The sequence below is a fragment of the Candoia aspera genome, chromosome 3 (assembly GCF_035149785.1).
Source record: "Candoia aspera isolate rCanAsp1 chromosome 3, rCanAsp1.hap2, whole genome shotgun sequence".
In the NCBI taxonomy this organism is placed as follows: Eukaryota; Metazoa; Chordata; class Lepidosauria; order Squamata; family Boidae; genus Candoia; species Candoia aspera.
This window is the reverse complement of record NC_086155.1, coordinates 159,621,462-159,640,423: the sequence shown is the minus strand read 5'-3', so window position 1 is coordinate 159,640,423 and position 18,962 is coordinate 159,621,462. Positions and strand designations below refer to the sequence as shown.

Sequence of the window (18,962 nt, the reverse complement as noted above, 5' to 3'; positions counted from 1 at the left end):
GACAATGCAGGCTTGGACTGTGGATCCTTAGAATTATAAATGAGTAAGGTGGATGTTCTGCTTGAAAGGAAGGATGTAGGGTTAATGTTATTTTTTTTGTTAATTTAATGTCAACTTTTTGTTAATATTATAAAGAGTAAGAAGCTTTTGGGGCAGCATATTAAATATCATGCCATATATATTTCCAATTTTTTTTTCTGGACATGTAGGCTCATTGAATATTTTCATGCTGCTGCATGTTCTGAAGCACACAAGTAACACAGAATAGAATAGAATAGAATAGAATAGAATAGAATAGAATAGAATAAACTTTTATTGTCATTTCACTATACACCAAAGTGTACATTAAAATGAAATTTTGTTGCAATTGGCTCGAGCAATAAAATAAGAATACCATAATTACTATAATATGTAATATATATTCTTTACCCATTCCACTCCTCTAATCTTTATCCCTAATATCTGAATTATGTAAGTTTAATTTTTATAATGAAACTTATAAACAATATTAATGAAGAATATATTCTTATTTTGCATACCTAATATTCATTTCATTTATTCAATTTATTTATTCAATTTACGGTCATAGACCTAAATACAGAAGGAAAAACAAAAGAAAACTAAAAAAAAACAAAAAATAACTAAAAGAAAAGGAAAAGACAGGAAGCAATTAAGATTTTTTATCCTAAGAAAGAATACTCATTAAAAGCCAACCAAACACCTCTTCTCTCTCCTAAGAATTCATTAAGTGGCATGAAAGTTCAGTGAAACATTTGTGTCTTTATGATAGAAAACTTAATAGAATGTCTCTCACAAAAAATAACCTCTTCCTTCAAATATCTCACAATCTCCTTCCATCTTACTAGCTCTGATATTTACTTGTTGAAACAACTGCTGAGGGTCTGCTTCTAATACAGATAGTCCTCGTTTAGCGACCACAGTGGGGACTGGCAACTTGTTAAGTAAAGCAGTCACTAAGTGAAACCATGAGTGTGCTGATGGTCTTACTTCAGCTTTCCTTTGCTTTACAGATCTGTGAAGGTTGTACATGTGTGGTTTGGTTGCAAAGTTACTTTTCATCACTGTTGTAACTGCAAATGGTTACTAAACGAGGCAGTCACTAAATGAAGACTACCCGTATTGAGTTTTCTGCCATAGGGATTCATACCTTTGTTGAACAGATAATATATATGGTCTTCAGATAAATGCATGCAGTAGAATTTTACATTTTGATCTTCCATCAAACGCAAAATACAAATTCTATGAACTTCTCTGTGAAGATATAATGCTGGAGACAGGCGTTACATTTTAAAACAAGGAATGTATCCCTCTATTCTGTTCTGAGGCTAAACCTGTATAACAAAGGACAGGCTGTGTTGAACATGTAATAAGGAGTGATCCAACTTTGTATGCCTTTGTATTTATTTAGACATCACTATGGTTAAGCCTTGGCTCTGAAACATGGACCTACTATTCACCTATAGTGGAGATTCATGTAACACCATCTGATAAAAGAACGAAAAATACTTCCACTAATTATTAACAACAAATTATTAACCAACAAAATGTGAATCCTCAACCATCTCTGTAATGACCTAGATTATTGTCGCTATTTTCATATCAAAGAATATGAAAAAATAAAGGATATTAAAGAATAAGAAAAATATGAGGTATACAAATGTTTGCACAGCAAAACTTTATTACTGACTTAGAGGCCTCCGAGTTGTTAAGAAACCAATTTAAGTTTACTAGATATGGCTATATATGGCTCCCCATGTAACAGTGATGGGAAGGGAATATGCATGCACAAACATGCAGTGATAGCTGGGAATAACTTTCCAAGCCACTGACAAACTTGGAAAAAGCACGGCTGCTTCAATGATTCAAAGAGAGGTGCTTCGTTCATTCTTCTGTGCATTGTGAAGCATCCCATTCAAATACTATAGTACAGACCGGACAGTGATCGCTTTATGAAATCCTGTATTGCAGATCTCTATTCTAAATGTAGGAAGAGAGCTTGCAAAGACTAAGCTGGAATTACTGGTTCATCGCTTTGTAAATGAGGCCTGTACTCATTCACGTATTGCCACCTGTAATCCCTCTGGTTAGGTGTAAAGTAACAGCCATTAAAACATATTTGTTAAGAACTTGGTACACTCCGCTTGGACCAGCTCAGCTTGGTCACTTGCTGTGGAGACCTGTTCTAGATATAAAGACCTTGCTGCCAATGGCATGTTGCAGTGCCAGCAGTGAGTTTTATCAATGTTTATATATAGTTTTTAGGGTAAAATCCCAACACTTTCCTTACTTCCTGTGCTTTCAACCTCAGTACATTTGTATTCATTCGTGCCCTCCAGGCTTACAGTGTAACAATTACAGCCTCTAATTACTATGACAGTTACCTGGCCTAAAGTGCAGAAAACCATGAAACCATGGACTGGCTAAACCAGTACAGAACACAAAACAGTCTGTTCTGAATAACAGCAGCTACTTTCTTTGCATGCATTCATGTTTTGGGCTCTTCTTTTATACCCCCTTAAGAACCTTGTTTACATTTTTTAGTCAAAGAAGGTTTTTCTTTTGCACAACAGGTGCTGAACGATTTATTGATGGTTTTGACTGTCTCTATTATGTACTGCATTTGTTCATCGTGTTGCCTTGAAATTTTAATCACAAAAATTTATATCAATGGCTATGACTTATAGCTGAAACAAATACATGTGTAACTGAGCCGAGCTGAAGTTACAGCTGGTAAGTAGCAATAGTACTGATGATGATTTTAGCCTGCCTCATTATTATCATCTAGAACAGACGGTGGTTATTAAATAGGTCCCAGAAAATGACAGAGAAATAAAGCAGGTAATGAAAAACTTTTTACTGGTGAAACTTCAGTTGCTGAAAGATTTGCAAGCTGCCTGCTTTGTTTGTTTATTTTTAAATTGCAGGCAGAACTGTAGGCAACTTTCGGAAGGAACCCCTGTGTGCAAGGAGGAGATTCGATCTGCAGTCTTGTTGGGAATTACTGAATATTGCCCTCCCCATGAGCATATCATTATGTTAAAATGATATGCTATGATATGCTCTCAACTGCTATTCATGTATTATATCTATTAACATCCAGGCTAATTACTCATGGGAAATACCTTTCCTACTGCAGGTAGACAGTGACATTATTCTACATTATTCAGTGCTCTCATTTCATGGCACGGCTGGTAGCTGTCACTGACTGATTGGTTGATTTTTCAAGATATAGTTGGACCAGAAAGATGGAAGACTACTGGACTTTTCAAGTCAAAGGATCACAATCTCCCAAATGTATAGCAGCAACTAATAAGACCATTTGATCTGAGGCTGCTCTCCAGATAAATGATTTGCATCAGCTACAGCGACCATCTTATGGTATCAGATTGGAGGGATAAATTTTCAACAGAGATAACAAATTTTAACTCATATTTTAGGAGATTTACTTTTCTGCTTGAAACATTATAAGAAGGAAACCAAGTAACTACTGCGTGTAACTAGAAGGTGAACATTTTTCATTTTTTGTTCTTAAAAAGTTTTCATTTAAACTAATGTTTTCAATTAAGATAATTCAAAAATGGCCAGAGGAACAGAGTTTAAGAAAAAGATATAGTTCTAAATAACTCATCACACAACAGACAGTTCTTACTGCTTGACAGTTTGAAATTCCTTTATTTTGTTCCAAATACAGAACTATTATCCAGTAATAACAGCCAGTGTGATGTAGTGATTACAGCGCTGGAGTAGGCCCTTCAACCAGCAGACCTAACTAAACAGAGTGATGGGAGGGCAAAATGGACTTATTGAATAATCAGTGAGTTGTAAATAAATCTCTCTTTTTATCATAGGAATAATTAAACACATGCTCAAGTATCAGTGCAGGAAATTCTGCCCTCTCCAAAGTAAGGGCCATGTTTCTGCTCTGTGGATGTGTAAATGCGTGCTGAAAATTTATTCTGCTATTGTGTGTTATGGTCTAATATACTTTATTTACCTGAAAAAAGGCAAGCTCAAATTTAGGATGACCTCTCCCCAAAAAGGAAGATTACACAGAAAAAAAATTCTGGTGTCTACTGCTAAATTCTCAGATAGTTTAAGATTATTATAATTTAATTTATAATAAATTATTTATAAATCAGTTGGGATTTTTTTTCTTTTAGGTAAATAAATTACAAATCATACACACAAGTTCTATGACAGCAATGTTACAAGGCATGGCTGAACCAGACAAGTGTTACTTGTGACCAAATATACAACTAATATCTACAGAGAGTTAGTACTGGGACATATGGCTTGATAATCCCCATTGTGTAGACATTTGTATTCTATACATTGGCCTGAAAATAAGGGAAAGTTCTGAAGAGAATTTCAGTTTATCCACATGGAACGCAGAGGTAGAGCCTGGACTTCTCAGTATTTCATGAAGGTTTTTTCCCCCATCATTAATATAGCTGCAAACTACTGATAACACACTTTAGAATATAAAATTAATATTTGCTTACCATTTATCCTCCTCTACTTGAACACCTATGGATTGGAACTTACTGCACACTCTGGTTTCACTGGAGCTAGAGGATTCCTCTCCCCCATCAACCTGATAGAACAACCAAATTGAAACAGAATTAAAGGCAATGTGTAACATTATTTGAGGTTGTGTGTGTGTTTTTAAACCATATCTTACCACTTTGGCTCTTTGTCTCATTACTGATGTTCTGTTTAAAGCCCCTATGTAAGACAGGATAAAGTTGTTGCAAAGTTTAAGCTAGATTTCCATGACATTTTATTTAGAAAATGAATCATTTAGTTTCATGCACTATCTCTATCTTGTCTAAATTTTGTAAGAGAGTATGTAACTCATGGTGCACAACTTGCAGCAGGAGCTTAAAAGCAAAGAAACTCTATTATCATTAGAGGGTACACAGGGCTCACTGTAACCAAATGTACATTCAGTGCATCTGTTTAACTAATCCGTAAATGTATTTAGAATATGAACTGTGGAAAATGAAGCATTTTTAAAAAAGAGGATATACACTATTAGTTACCTTTCTGAAAGGGATTTATCTCTTGTACAGTGATTTAGATCCTAAAAATAACAAGAATTGTGTCAGGAGTAGAAGATTTTTTTCCCCTATTCTTCTGCTTCAGATGCAGCTCTGTGGTTTCCTGGTCTTCACAAAACCACACCTGAAGAATGGCAGTCATACAATATGAGTTTGACTGTAGTATACAACTGGCAAAAAACGGAGATCACTCTGTTGGATCTAAGCCACTATATCCAGGATGAGAAGCATGAGAATCAATGTGATATAATAGTGGAGTGCTGGAGACCAGTTCAGGACCCTATTTGTCCACAAAGCTTACTGGATGATTCTGGGCAAGCCACCACCTTCTCAGCTTAGCCTCCTTGTAGATTTGTTGTGGGAAATTACTACTTATGCTTCCTTAAACCTTTTGGAGGAAAGGCAGCATTTAAATCAAAAAATAATTAATTCTGGGTTGTTTGTTACTCTGCTTATTCATTTTTTTAGGATTAATGTGGGATTAGCTTCATTGTAAGGTCGGTTTTTCAAATGTCACTTATTGAATGCTCATGTGTCTACTGAATATTACATTTCTTGGAAATGTATTAGAATTTGTTTCTTTGGACAAACCTCTCGTTGAAGAGAAACGCTGCTGGTATAACATCTTCTGTGGAGAGTTTCATTTTTGAAATCCAAATTCCAAATAAGAAAGAGGAGTAAATATATACATTAATAGTGCGAGGTATCAGGGAAAGAGTTACAATAGGTTTTTCTGCTGTACTTTCCAAGATCGTGCTACCTTTATTGTAACTCCCCTTCCTAACTTGGTGTACATAATTTAAAAATTTGAGATTGGAAATAATATATCTCCTTCCTTTCCTCCTCTCTTTCCTTTCCACACAAATATACTATAGCCTTAAGTGGCTTTACTGTTATCTGAGCAACACTCATAGTCCTTCCTAAGTTCCTGTGCATGCCAGCTTAATAGCATATTTACCACACTGCAAAAAAATATATATATATGGTTATTTGGATTGTTAACAGCCTGCCCTGCTATGATTGAATCATTTATTTAAAAAGAAAGGTTCTGAAGATAAATAGTAAGATAACAAAAATATACTGCATATCTGCCTTAATGCTAAGTAGGGCATATAATAGTAACTGTAGCTCTGGTGTAAAAAGGAACTACATATCTTATTTATATGCTTTCTTGGCCTGGGCTTTAGTTAAGTTTTATTTGTTGAATTTCTTGCTCTGCCAGATATAATAAAAATCCAATCTATGTGTGTGGGGAGTGACAAGTGAGAGTATTCTACTGGTCATTTTAGGGAGCCAGATTAGAATCGGGGGGAGATGGATGAAAACCTCTGCTCAGTCACCAAACTCACTTGGGCTTAATCAGAAAGCTGTTGCAAGAATAAAATTGGAGGAAAGAGACTCATAAATGCCAACGTCAGCTGCTTAGACAAAGAGTGGATAAAATGCAACCATAGAAACAACATCAGACAAGAAGGTGAACTGCTACTGCTTGCTAGGCTGGTCCCATTTCTCCTTGTTCAGAGACCTTCCTAAAGCCCCTGCAACAGTTCTGTCTGCTCTGTAGATTCTGGAACCATCTTGTAACAACACTGAATTTATTTTTATTTTGTGCTGAGTCTTTAAGATTGTGAGCCCGTGGGCAAGGATTGTCCCATTATTGATCTTGTACACTACTCTGGACCTGTATTTCAACTGGAAAGGGTACTTAGCTTCACAAAGGATCACTCAGGTAAATAGTTGATCCCATGGTGAAGTTTGCCACCTTAGAGAGAAAGTTAGTTTCTCATCTGTTTGAATAAAGTCAAAGTATAATTTATTTAAACAAGGGTGACTCAGACAGATCATCCTTATGCCCTCCCTGCTGATTTAACAGCTAAACAGAACAAAGCTCCTGCACTGAAGTGAGTAACATGTGATGCATGAATAAGCAGTGACAATTCAGCTAAACTGGCAGAAAACATGTCTCTGGTGATAGTGCAGTGTAAATCACTGCTTTACACATTCTCTTTCAGTGATTTCATTCATGGTTTCCTGACTCCTGCAGGGTTATGAATCAGAGGTTTAAGTTTCTGTGTGCTTATTCAAATAAGAAGAATATATTAAACAGCCAGAAGCTTCAGTAAATCCTTACATCGAATGAATGAAACCTGAAGGTCTTAAAGGGGATTCTAATTGCTATTTGAGTTATCTAAACCAAAGTAAAACAGGGGAGCAATCAAATCCAAGAGATTAATGACTGGACTGTTTGAGAGACTGAAAAATGACTCCCAATGTCAGTTAAGACATTGATCTGACATATAGTTCCTTGTTTGGTTTATACCTGTATTCCAATGGACAGACATCTGTTTTTCTTGAAATGATCCCTCTTTCTGTCATCTGCAGTTACTGTCGCAATGGTGGTAGTGGTGGTAACAGTAGCTGTGTTGTTGCCCATATGTTGACTGGCAGGACCATGGATCTGTGCGTTAGCTGCTTCAATAGCAGCAGTGAGTGCTTTCATACTGTCCAAGCTTTCAGTAGAATTGCTAAGTCCTGACTGACTGATATCTCCCCTTGGTCCATGTCCATCCATGTAGGCATCTTGAGCTGATTCTGTGCTGCTCTGGGCTGTGATGGAGATAAAAGGTTTGGTGGTGGTTCTTGGTGGGACAGGAGGTGGTGTCTTCTTATAGGTTGTAATGCAAGAGGAAACTATTAAAATGCAAACACACATAGATGTAGGTAGCATATATGTAACTAGTACTCTTCTCTTTTCATAAATACACAACAATAATTTGTTTCCACTGGAGTGGAAAACTTTCTACCATAAAGTCAGTAAAACTTGGTGACCAAGCTCAGAAAAGAGAAAGAAGCCTCCTAAAACCCTTTTTAAAAACTGCATTGTTGAAATATGTTTAGGATACAGAGAGTTAGTACTTTGTTGGTTTAGTACATATTTGTATGTAAAATGTTATTAGGAATGGAAGAAAAAAGGTACAAACTTTAAAAATCTTTTAAAGATGTATCCTTTAACATGACTAAGTAGTTTGATGACTCTTGGCACAGAAATCTATTCTGAAAGTTTCAGGTACATTTCTTACAACAATCTATTTGTAAGTTATCAACTTATCAACTATTTTTGAATGAATTACATGTATCATACGTTTATTTGTATGTAATTACACAGTAGCTATTTTATATTAGAATACATTGATAACATTTAGAAAATTTTGGGGGGAAAGGCAAAATATTATGAAAGACAAAAATTACAATTACACAATTATATAATATTGCTAAACTAGCTAATCCCATTCAGATAAGACGGCATCACTTATTACTAACTGTAATCAGGAGGCAGAAGGCATTTTATCATATAATTTTAACTGTAGACATCTGTGTTACTTGCATAAAACGTAACTGAATTTTCTGTTTATTCTACTCTGTTCTATTCAAGGTCATTGAACTATTCTGGCATTAATACTTCAAATTCAAATTCAAATACATATTTCTGCTTCTTGAACACTTTGATATCGAGGTAATTAAACAAAGGATAAGATTTGCTTATATTTGCACTCGCCTGAACAATGATAGATACAGATTTTAATTTTCTATTAATGAGTTCAAAGTAAATGTAAGTGATAGAATATAAACATGTAAGTGATATAATTTCTGCTTATACTGTACTTACATGCATGCTTTATCTTATATTTCATAATTCTTGGATACTTGCCATTAAGCATTAAAAATATACTCTTTTTTTTTTTGGACTTAACATATTCTGGTATATGTTAATATATGTTAATGAAATATGTAATATATTGTATGTTAATATATCCGTAACATAATTTCATGTTATGAATGAGATAAGTTATATATAAAAAAGACAATGCAAATTAGAATAAATTAGGCAGGTATTACAAATAAGAATTAATGTTTAATTTTCAGACATGTATTTACTTATTTGTGACTGTAAGTATAAGCTCAAAAGTTGAGTTTTCCACTGACCAACACTCTCTTTAGAATCTCCTTCCATTTCCAGTTTCATAACGTTTGCCCAAATTCCCAAACTCAAATGCTAAAAGTAAATATCGAACTTTTCATAATTAGTATATACTCTCCTATCCATTTTCCCATTATCTTCTCTCAAAACAAAGCAATGAATTCACCTTCTCATGATATGAAATGTTCTATGCATGCACACACATCCACCCACAAATATTAAAAAGCGGTTCTTGTTTCTCGGAAACGCTGCAATTAAAACAACATTCAACCAATATTATGTATTAAGACAAGAGGACAGGGAAGAGAAAGGTACATAAGGAAACCTGTTTGAAACAGGATAATGCAATCCTTTATTTCCTGAAGTTACATGAGCGTATGAAGTTCAGAAGCAGACAGAATGCAAATCATACTGTGGGTGGGTGGAAAGCTTCAGGCTGTTGTACTGGAAATGATGTAAGTTACTTGCCACTCCTGAGTTGGAACTACAAAACAAGCCACAAGCTTCAGTGCAAGCTTCTAAATGTCAGCACCGACTGGGATCTTCAGGTGCCGAAGCTATAAGGAGCAAGCGGACTGCATGCCTTGGATTTATTTCCAGACACTCCAAGATCCTAGCAACTTGAAGCATGGCAACATGCTGATTCTTTAAAAGGCATTTCATTTTGTGTAAACTGCAACATTTAAAAAAAAGAGTTTTTTTTTTAAGTGTATTGAGAAGGAATGCGATAACTAACTTTTTTGTTGTTCTGGAGCCAAATGAAATTGGCAGGGCAAGGCAATTGCAAGGCAATGTGTTAAATCTACATAGAAAAGGGCTACTCCTTTTTTTGCTAGGTGAATGATGGAAACGGTGGTCAAAACAAATCTCAGCCAGATCAGTTAAATTGAGAGAAGGGGCTAAGAGGCTGGCTGCTTTTGGAACACTTGTACACTCGAGGGGTGGAGTTACTTTACCCTCTTCCTTCTCTTGCTTACCAAACACAAGAACGGGGAAAGCAAGAGTTCACAAGTCACCTTTCCTTAACCTGGTGTCCTCCATCATGTTGGGTATGCTCTTCCCGATAGCATAACATTAATCTTAATCTTTCCATAGTTCTTAAACTGACCGAATGGGGAATTTTTATTTCATTTATGTCACCTGAAGGGCAAATTTTTAGACCAAGAGAAAAAGGGAGGAAGTTTCTTTAGCAGGTAGTTACTTAGATAACTTAGTCATGGGGCAGGAATTTGAAACAAGGAGTGCCAACCATTAATTGCAGAAGAAAATAAAGTTAAAAGTATAAATATACACATACAGCTGTTATGGACTGTGAAGCACAGCCTTGCTCAACTAGAGAGTCACAATCCTAGGAGATATGGTGGGCACCTGACTGAGGAAGACTGGTTAAATTCTGAAGATGATAGAATGCTAAAATAATAAAAAAATTACAGTGGAGGAGACTGAGAAGCTTATTCATAGAGCAGCCAGAGAATAATAAATACAATATTCTTATTACTCCATCAAAAACTCTCAGTTTTGCCTGGCTGCAGGAAATGAAACTTTATGCCACCTTCCATGACATAATAGAAAGTTGAGCTAACAGGTAAAAGGGTTATGAAGGAATAATACACAAAAAAGGCTGCAATATTATATCCATAATTTATCTGTAAGAAAGCCCTGTTAACTCAAGAGGTCCACTGGGTGAACAGAAGGCTGGTGTTTAAGCCGACTGGGAAGAAAGTAGAATGTATTTTAAAAGGTGGAAGTCTATATACACAAATTTGAGAAACAAATAAGAGATTGACTGTATTGGTGGATTGGGTACTGATAGGAAATACTGAATTATTGCATACTTTTATCTAGTAATGGCCAGAGTGGCAAATAAAGATTTTCTACAGAAAGCATTTGGAAGTCAAATGCAAGGATAACAGAAGAGAAAAATTGAGGCAAATTTTAAGAAAAAATATTTATTCTATGTTTCAGCTGAGAGTTACTAACATAGAAAGGCTCAGTGGGTTGCATATTCAAAGGCTTTGAATTTTAGGGCTCAGTGGGTTGCATATTACCTTACAGTTGCAGAAGAAGAGTAGCAGCATATTGTCTGTCTTGATTTGTTTGTTTGTTTGATTTCTTTTAGCAGCTAAATGGAGAAGTCTGTCAGTTCCTGGCAAGGTAGCAGTGAAGATAGTTGAAAAGAGACAATACTTGATAACACAAAATCTTTTTCTTTTATTAAGTCACAACTTGAACAAGTTTTCTCTCACTATAGAAAGCCAGACTGGTGTAGTGGTTAAGGCATCAGGCTAGAAACCGGGACACTGTGAGTTCTAGTCCCGCCTTAGGCATGAAGCCAGCTGGGTGACCTTGGGCCAGTCACTCCCTCTCAGCCCTGGGAAGGAGGCAATGGCACGCCACTTCTGAAATCTTGCCAAGAAAACCTCAGGGACATGTCCAGGCAGTCATAGGAGTCAATAAAACGGATTTGAAGATAATACACTTTCTCACTACTGTTTTTCTTCTCATTGTATCTATATGTAAATATACATGCCAGTGCAGAATGACATACTGTGTGTCTTAAAAATGGGCTCTGGTTTAGAAAAAAAATTAAACCCATAATCTATTTGTTGTCTTTGTGATGCAAGAAGAGTCTTACTATTTTGATATATCAGACAGATTAACATTTCTACCATTTTAGGATCAGAAGAGGAAGAAATCAAAATATAAAGTTCAAGTTGTGTCAGTATTTTGTAAGAAAAAAACATTTATGGTGTCTGCCTCATACACTAATGCGTTAACTTCTATTAATGATTGTAGTCAATTTTTGTTCTTTTCCTAAATACATTAAACACAAACTCAAGATTCTTAATGGGAAGTAATAGCCTTCAATTTGTTGCCCAGGGTAGTAGATTCCTGGCTAAAACTGAATACCACTGACACAAAAAGGATCCCTATTGTCAATTCTTTTATGATCACCCCAGGGCACAGATAAAGCCATTCCAATAAATCAGTGCTTCCAATAATCTATTGAAGAATGCCTCATTAATGCCAAGTAAGTAATACTCTCTATTGCTTCAGTAGGTAAAGGATTCAGTCAAGGGAGGACTGAGGATCCTAGGTTACATGAAGGTTGCCAAGCCAACGTTGGCATTAACAAATGTGCTAAGTGAAGAGCTTTCCATTTGCTTTTTCTCTTAGGCCTATCTCTGGATGTAACAAAGGAGCCTGGCACATGTAATGAAGTGTGAAGAGCTCTCTGAAGACAGACTCGGTGCATGTGATTTCCAAAGTGGTAATACCAGTGCATGCTCTGTGTAACGGCAACCCCCTGATGTAATGAGGCAGGGAACAGACAAGTCGTTGCAAAGGTCAGAGGACAATCTCTAGACACACCAAAGTAGTAGAGATTTTGATTAAAGCATTCACACCAGCCCCTTTAAACTCTCAGGGACACAGCTTTAAAACAAATACAGTCTTCTTTGAAGCTTCAGTCTTTCAAACTAGAATATCAAACTGTAATGTTCAGCTCAAGAGGTAACCCATCTTTGTAGGAGTAGTATCTGTCCTTCTCTCCCTAACAGGCAAATCTGAAATGCCAGCCTTAGCCGAGGTTTGGGTAGTGCTTTTACAGTAACTAGTTCCCTTTCTTCCCAGCTGGCACTGCTCTTTGGATGAAGGGCTCAATTCTCTGGTAGGGACACGAGCTGTTGCAAGGCTAGGCCTCTTTGAGACTTTTACTGGCCCAAGTAGAGAAGTCCAGAAACAGTTTCTTTTGCCTTCTGTTTTCTCTCAGCCATCAGCTTGTCTTTTGTCATCCTTCTTTTTCCTCCCTCCTCAAAAGCCATCTTCTCACAACCTTTTAACTCAACCTCTGTGCTATATGTCTTCGTCCAGGCCATTAGGTTACATTGACTAATCCTGGGTCTCTCAACAGTTCAAAGACTTCATGGTTCAACAATTGTCTTAATAACTGATTAATGAACTATTACAAATAGTTTTGGAATATTTTGAAATGCATTAACATTACTCACTGCATCACAATCAGGCTTTAAAATAGTGTCCAGTAATATCATCAGAGGCTGATTTAAAGCACAAGTGCCATTCAAAACTCATTTTTAAGGAAGGAACACCACTGGGGCTCCAGACCTTGTTACTACAGTGAGCGTATTTACAGACATGAACATAAATAGCTTTGCTTAAGGTAGTCCCAGGACCAACTCTTCTTTATGTGATCACAATTTTTTAAAAGCTACAATAGCCCGAACGGTTACATTTTTGATGAATTTGTAATGGTATTAAGTCTGGTTATATAGTTCCTTTATCTGACAATTTATTAGGCCATCAAATCAGCTTTAATTTGCTCATTAGACCTGTTTATTCAACAGAAAAACTATAATCTCAATAGCATATGATTGTTGAAAAGAAACAACTTTCACAGTTTTCTTCTTCCTGGAAGTGCTAAAGAAGTTTGTGATGATGTGTGAGGGGGTGAGTGGGTGGGGAGAAATAGGTGGGAAAATTTTCACAGACCTATTATTTTAAAAAAAGATTTTTTTTCTATTTAAGGAACAAGTCTTGAGTTGGGTTAGGGGTTATATATAACTATAACTCCGTTTTATTCTGTGTAGATTAGTCCATCTATTTCTTCATGACGTTAACAAAAATGCTTAGATGCTCTTTCTGAAAAATTACATTTTGATTCAAAGAGTGGCAATGAAAAAGACTTAGAAGCAAAAATGGGAAAAGGCCATTTAGCCCAGTCAATTTCTGCTCAAAGTATGAATACAAATTGAAGTGTCCCCAACAGATGGGGATCCCCAAATCACGGCTGTGCATATTCTGCTTGAACACATGCAATGCAGGGGACACCATGACTTTTCTTGGTAATTGTTTCCAGTATGGAATTGTTTTTCCTCTTATGATTTTTTTCCTAACATTCAGTTGTACTTCACCTTTTCTAATATTCAAGAGGAACCTTCCTTATTACTGTACCATAACAATATTTATTACTGTGCATGTTCCCCTAGATCGATACTTTTTATCTAATATATAACAATTATGCTTGCCATTTCCTGATCAGGCCTAAATGGCGGAATCACAGTAACTGAAGCAGATTCATTATGCCAGCCTTTTCTAACCTAGAGATGTCTTGGTACTCCAGTTGTGAATTCCAGGAGTTGCAGTCTCAAATCTTTGGAGGGGATTAGGTTGAAATGGCTTACCTGCTTACAGAGAATTTTATGGAGACTGTATATTTCATGTGTGTTTGATGAACAAAAGAAGATAAAAATCTACATAAGACCTTGTATACTGATTTAGGACTTACTTATAGTACATCACAAGCAATAAATATTAGGAGAATCTAAATTTTAAGTTGAAAAGTTCCTCACTTTATTTCAAGAAGACTGTTCCCCATTTATGCACTAATTTCATATATCTACCAAATAATATGCAGATTTTTTTTTCTCCTTGGATTTCTACATTTGTTAAGTTGCACACAGTGTTCCAAGATTCTATACAGAGTTTTTATCCCCAGCTTCTATTTATTCTTTGACTTAAACCTTGCTTCTGTACCCAGGTCAGGACTCAAAGTGCTATTAAAAATATTTCTAGGGAAAATTCCTTACTACCCAGAATGTCATGCATGTCAATAATTTACAGGAAGGAATACAGTACCCTAGTGATTTGCATGCATAGAGGGTAATCTCTTATATATTGCTAAAGAAAAAGAAAATGTACTCCTCCTCCCCCTAAAGCAGTACATCACTGTATAAGATGCAATGCTAATGTATTAGTGCTAATGTATTAGTATAGATGCTAATTTATAAATATGATGATGAAATTTGCTTAAATATCACTGAAGGAAATCAATCGATTTCATATTTAAACCAATCCAATAAGTTTTTTCCACTCATTCTCATAAATTCAAACCTGTTTCTCTTTACTCAGGTGCTTTCCAGATATTTTGAATAACAATAACTAAGCCTCACATAGCTGAATAGAATTAAGATCTGAAAACAGCTTTTTTTTTGGAAAACTGTGATAATATCTGAAAATTGCACTGAAGTCATTTTCATGTAGAATACAATATAGAGATGCCACTTTCCCATTTTTTCTAGGGTATCTGTGACATTCAAAATCTACCTCAGGGTATTGGGGGACTCTGTATGTCTCTCTCTCTCTTTCTACACACACACACACACACACACACGGGTGCAGGGGTGGAGGAAAAATCTTACCAGCAAAGTGACACTGTTGTAGATTTTATTCTGAAGCATTTCTAGCATTTATTTGAACAAAGAGTAGGTTCCTCCATTCTCAGTAATTATCTAATACAGAAAGGTAGAGTTACTAAGAAAATGATAATGGAAGCAGATCACTGTTTTTTTCTTAATCCTTTTTGGGGGACAAAAAAGGAAAAAATAAATAAATCCTTTGAGGGGAGCTTTATTCCTGGTGACTATGTGAAGATATCCATGGCTACCATATGAACGTGACTTGCCATTCCATTCCATTCTTCCTGGAAGTTTTTCGACTTCCCAGTCATGATTACAGTCTTATGATTTCATGGGGGTATCTCTTCCAAGAACTGAGTCCATCCCTGCTTAGCTTTTTAAAAAAAAAAATAGTCCAAATTGCTAGGTGCTGCCCCCTGCTGTCTTAAATTCAGGACTACTTTCCTTTGGGGTAAATGCAGCAATGGTTGACTTCAAAGTGTGCTGCATCCTAAATATATCGTACACAAAGTAGATAGGAAACAGATTGCACATATTTTCTCTGTGACGATTCTTATATTTTCTAAAACAGGTATACATGGAGTTGTGAAGATCTTTGTAGATCTATTACACTGAAAAAAACAATCCTCACATGGTTAGGAGAAGTTTGTTATGTTCTGTTTAAAAAACATTTTTGAAGTTATCAAGTTTCTTTCCACCATGGAAAACCTAACTGAAAACACAGCTTTACTATTATTAAAAATACATTCATAATTGCCTACTGGGCAAATGCAAACCTTCTTGTAATTCAAGTGATAAATGAATGGCAAATTGCCAGTTGCTTAAACTGCTTTTCTGAAGTTACATAGTATTATATTGCCACACTGTTCTTTGTTTAAGGGTAAGAGGTGTGAAACTTGAAATCTTACAATCTACTCAAAAGGCCTCTTTGAAGTAAAAGGTGTCACCTAATCTAGTCTTTGTCTCTAACTTTCCTTTCAGAACTTCATAAGGATTACTTTCATTGGCCTCGTGCAACTGGGATGTTATATTGAGTTTATGTAGTTAAATCATGGTATTTTTCCTCAGTGACAGGAAAATGGCAGTGACAGGGACTTCCATAGTGTGTGAAATGTTCAAATGTCAAAGGCACTATTTCCTGTATACAATCTATGCTGTGACTATACTTGAAATATTATTGTGAGTTCTAATTGCACTTCAGAAAGGATGCTGAAGGGCTGGAAAAGATGCATAAAAGGGTAATCCGAAGCATCAGTGGCTGGAGGAAAGTTAAAAGGCAAGGAGGTCATGACAGAGATGTATAAGGAGTTTTCCTCCTTGCTTCACTACACTAGAACCCAGGGCCATTTGATGAAACTGCATGGTGGGCAATTACAAATCATACAAGGGGTCCTTAGGAGTCAAACCATGATTTTCGCTACTGGAAGATAATGAAAGCCAGGTTAAAAGGACAAAAAAAAAAAATGAAACCCTGGCATAGACCCAGGGATGCGCTCATTGCCTATCAAACTATGGTCACACTGCTGACCTACATTCAGTCTGCAATCAACTACTATTCCAAAATATTTTCTCTATTTTAACCAAGCCAAATATTTCCCATCCTATGTATGTGCACTTGATTTGTGTTTCCTATATAAAAATCTTTGCATTTAATACTATTGATTTTCATTTTGATATTTTCACTTCATACATCTAACCTACTGAGATCATTTTGATTTTTTATTTATTAGCATCCATCCAATTTTGTGTCATCTGCAAATTTGATAAGCATCCATCTATCTTGTCACTGAAGTCAGTAATACAAATGCTGAAGAGCAGAATGCTCAGAACTGAGTCTTGTGGTATTACAACTCAATATCTCAGTCCAGTTTAATGAACAGTTGGGCTTTATTTTCTCTTAAAATCAAGAACTCCAGCATTACTTTTCCACAATGTTTGTGCTACTTTCACTTTCTTGACTATGTCTTCTATACTGTTTAACATCATGTCAAGGATAACTGATCCTCTTGTGCCTTCTTCTTCCTCTGAAGGAGAAAGTTGTCAGCAAGAAAAATTCAAAATTTTCTGGGAGTGCCATGCTTAGCTGAGTTTGATCCCCATTAGATGTCAGGATAACGTCCCCCAATACTACTACATGTCTCTTTTAAAAATCTCTTTTATGCTACCTTACAATGCATAAGCTAAAAGATAAGGGCATAGCTACATTTTGAGAACTTATTTTTAATTCATATCTGTAGCTGCATTCTTGTTTTCACACATATTTGCATATACTGTAAAACCCACAGAACATTAGATTTCATTTTTGTTTTTTAAAAAATCACGTTAGTTGCTAACATGTATTTAGGATTTAAGATATGTGCCATACTTAGCATGAAACAGCTTCAGGCATAGCTTTGCAGCCATCTCACTTGTCCCTTGAGGACAGGCAGGAAACAGCTGCTTATTTTACTCTGTATTTAGCCATCGCTGGTTCTGTTCTTTCCTGTACTGTAATGTGTTGTCCAGGAGAGTCACTGGAAAGCAAATTTTGTTTGGAAGAGAAAACACTAGAAACCCATGCAAGGAAAACAGAAATTAAGAGTAATTTCTTCAACTCTTGATGTGTAAAGTATAATAAAAGCTAACCTTAAGTTATTTAACTTTCCTTTGGGAGGAAAATAGCATATACATTTTTAAAAAAACCAGTTGCAATGTAGTCTGCTGATTTGATAATACTTCTTAGTAACATGTAGAATTTAATAGCATTCTTGGTGTTACAGAGTACCTCACAAACACTATGTCCTTCTGGAAATATGTTTGTTTGTTTGATTTAGGTGCCACCTGATTCCAGACTGACTCTGGGTGGCTCATGTATTTCTGTCATGTCGCTGAGAAGTTAAATCTGAAACTGAAAGGAAGGACTGCCCAAGCAGCGTTTAGATTTTACAGAGCAATATCCTGTGTTATACTGTTTGTTTCCTTTCAAAACTTTCTGAATGGTAGCTTCGTGGTGCAGGTATCTTTACAGTAGAAAATACATTTTATCAGCTGTCATAAACAACACTGAGTTAGAAGGATCAACTGACCATATTAGCAGGAGACTGGATTAAGCAGATTGAAAAAGTGATGGGTAGAAGAGAAATTAAATGACATGCAGAAAGAATGCTGCCTGACATATCCGGAGAGTTTCTGATGTGTGGGGAATTTCCCAGGCCATTCCATAGATTGCCTGGTTAGCTTCTAGCAACAGGAAAAATCTGGGCTCCCAATGAAATTGCCCAGTGGCCCCTTTCTTTTCTCCAGTCCTGAGACACGTCTTAGTTTTCTGAAGAGCTCTAGGACATGAAGTTCCAGAAATAGCAGGAGCACTGGCAAGGGAGGTTCAAAGGTACAAGCTGAAGATTCAGCTATTGTGGTGATAATGGAGATGAAGCAGCATTACTTCTCCCTTATTGCATTGATGGGCTGTCAGCTGGCTGTCTTGTTTAGGGTATTAAGTCTCTCTTCAGAAGGGATGTCCAGGAACATGCTCTTCCTTAGCACTTTGCCAATAAAGTTGCTCAGTTTTGTCAATACTGATTTTTCTTGGGCAGAGTCTGAAGTGCGATTGGGGTATTGTCTAACTTGGTTATCTGGGATTCATTTTCACCTGTGGATTCTAAGTAAGTGGATAGGTCTGTCTAGTATCACCCTTGCAACTTGCAGCCT

At 36.1% G+C, this 18,962-nt stretch overlaps 1 protein-coding gene across 2 annotated transcripts in view; it reads right to left on the bottom strand.

Annotated features, from left to right (window-relative positions):
* The window catches only part of DLGAP1 (DLG associated protein 1), a 104,679-nt gene that overhangs the window by 13,701 nt on the left and 72,016 nt on the right, over positions 1-18,962 (bottom strand). The window contains exons 5-8 of one of the 2 annotated variants that reach the window (XM_063299135.1): positions 17,710-17,723; positions 12,103-12,111; positions 7,402-7,772; positions 4,524-4,615 (exon numbers count right to left, since the gene is read on the bottom strand). In XM_063299135.1, the coding sequence (XP_063155205.1) occupies positions 4,524-4,615; positions 7,402-7,772; positions 12,103-12,111; positions 17,710-17,723 (486 nt within the window). The remainder of the gene's footprint in view (positions 1-4,523; positions 4,616-7,401; positions 7,773-12,102; positions 12,112-17,709; positions 17,724-18,962) is intronic. The other variant, XM_063299137.1, reaches the window with a different exon arrangement.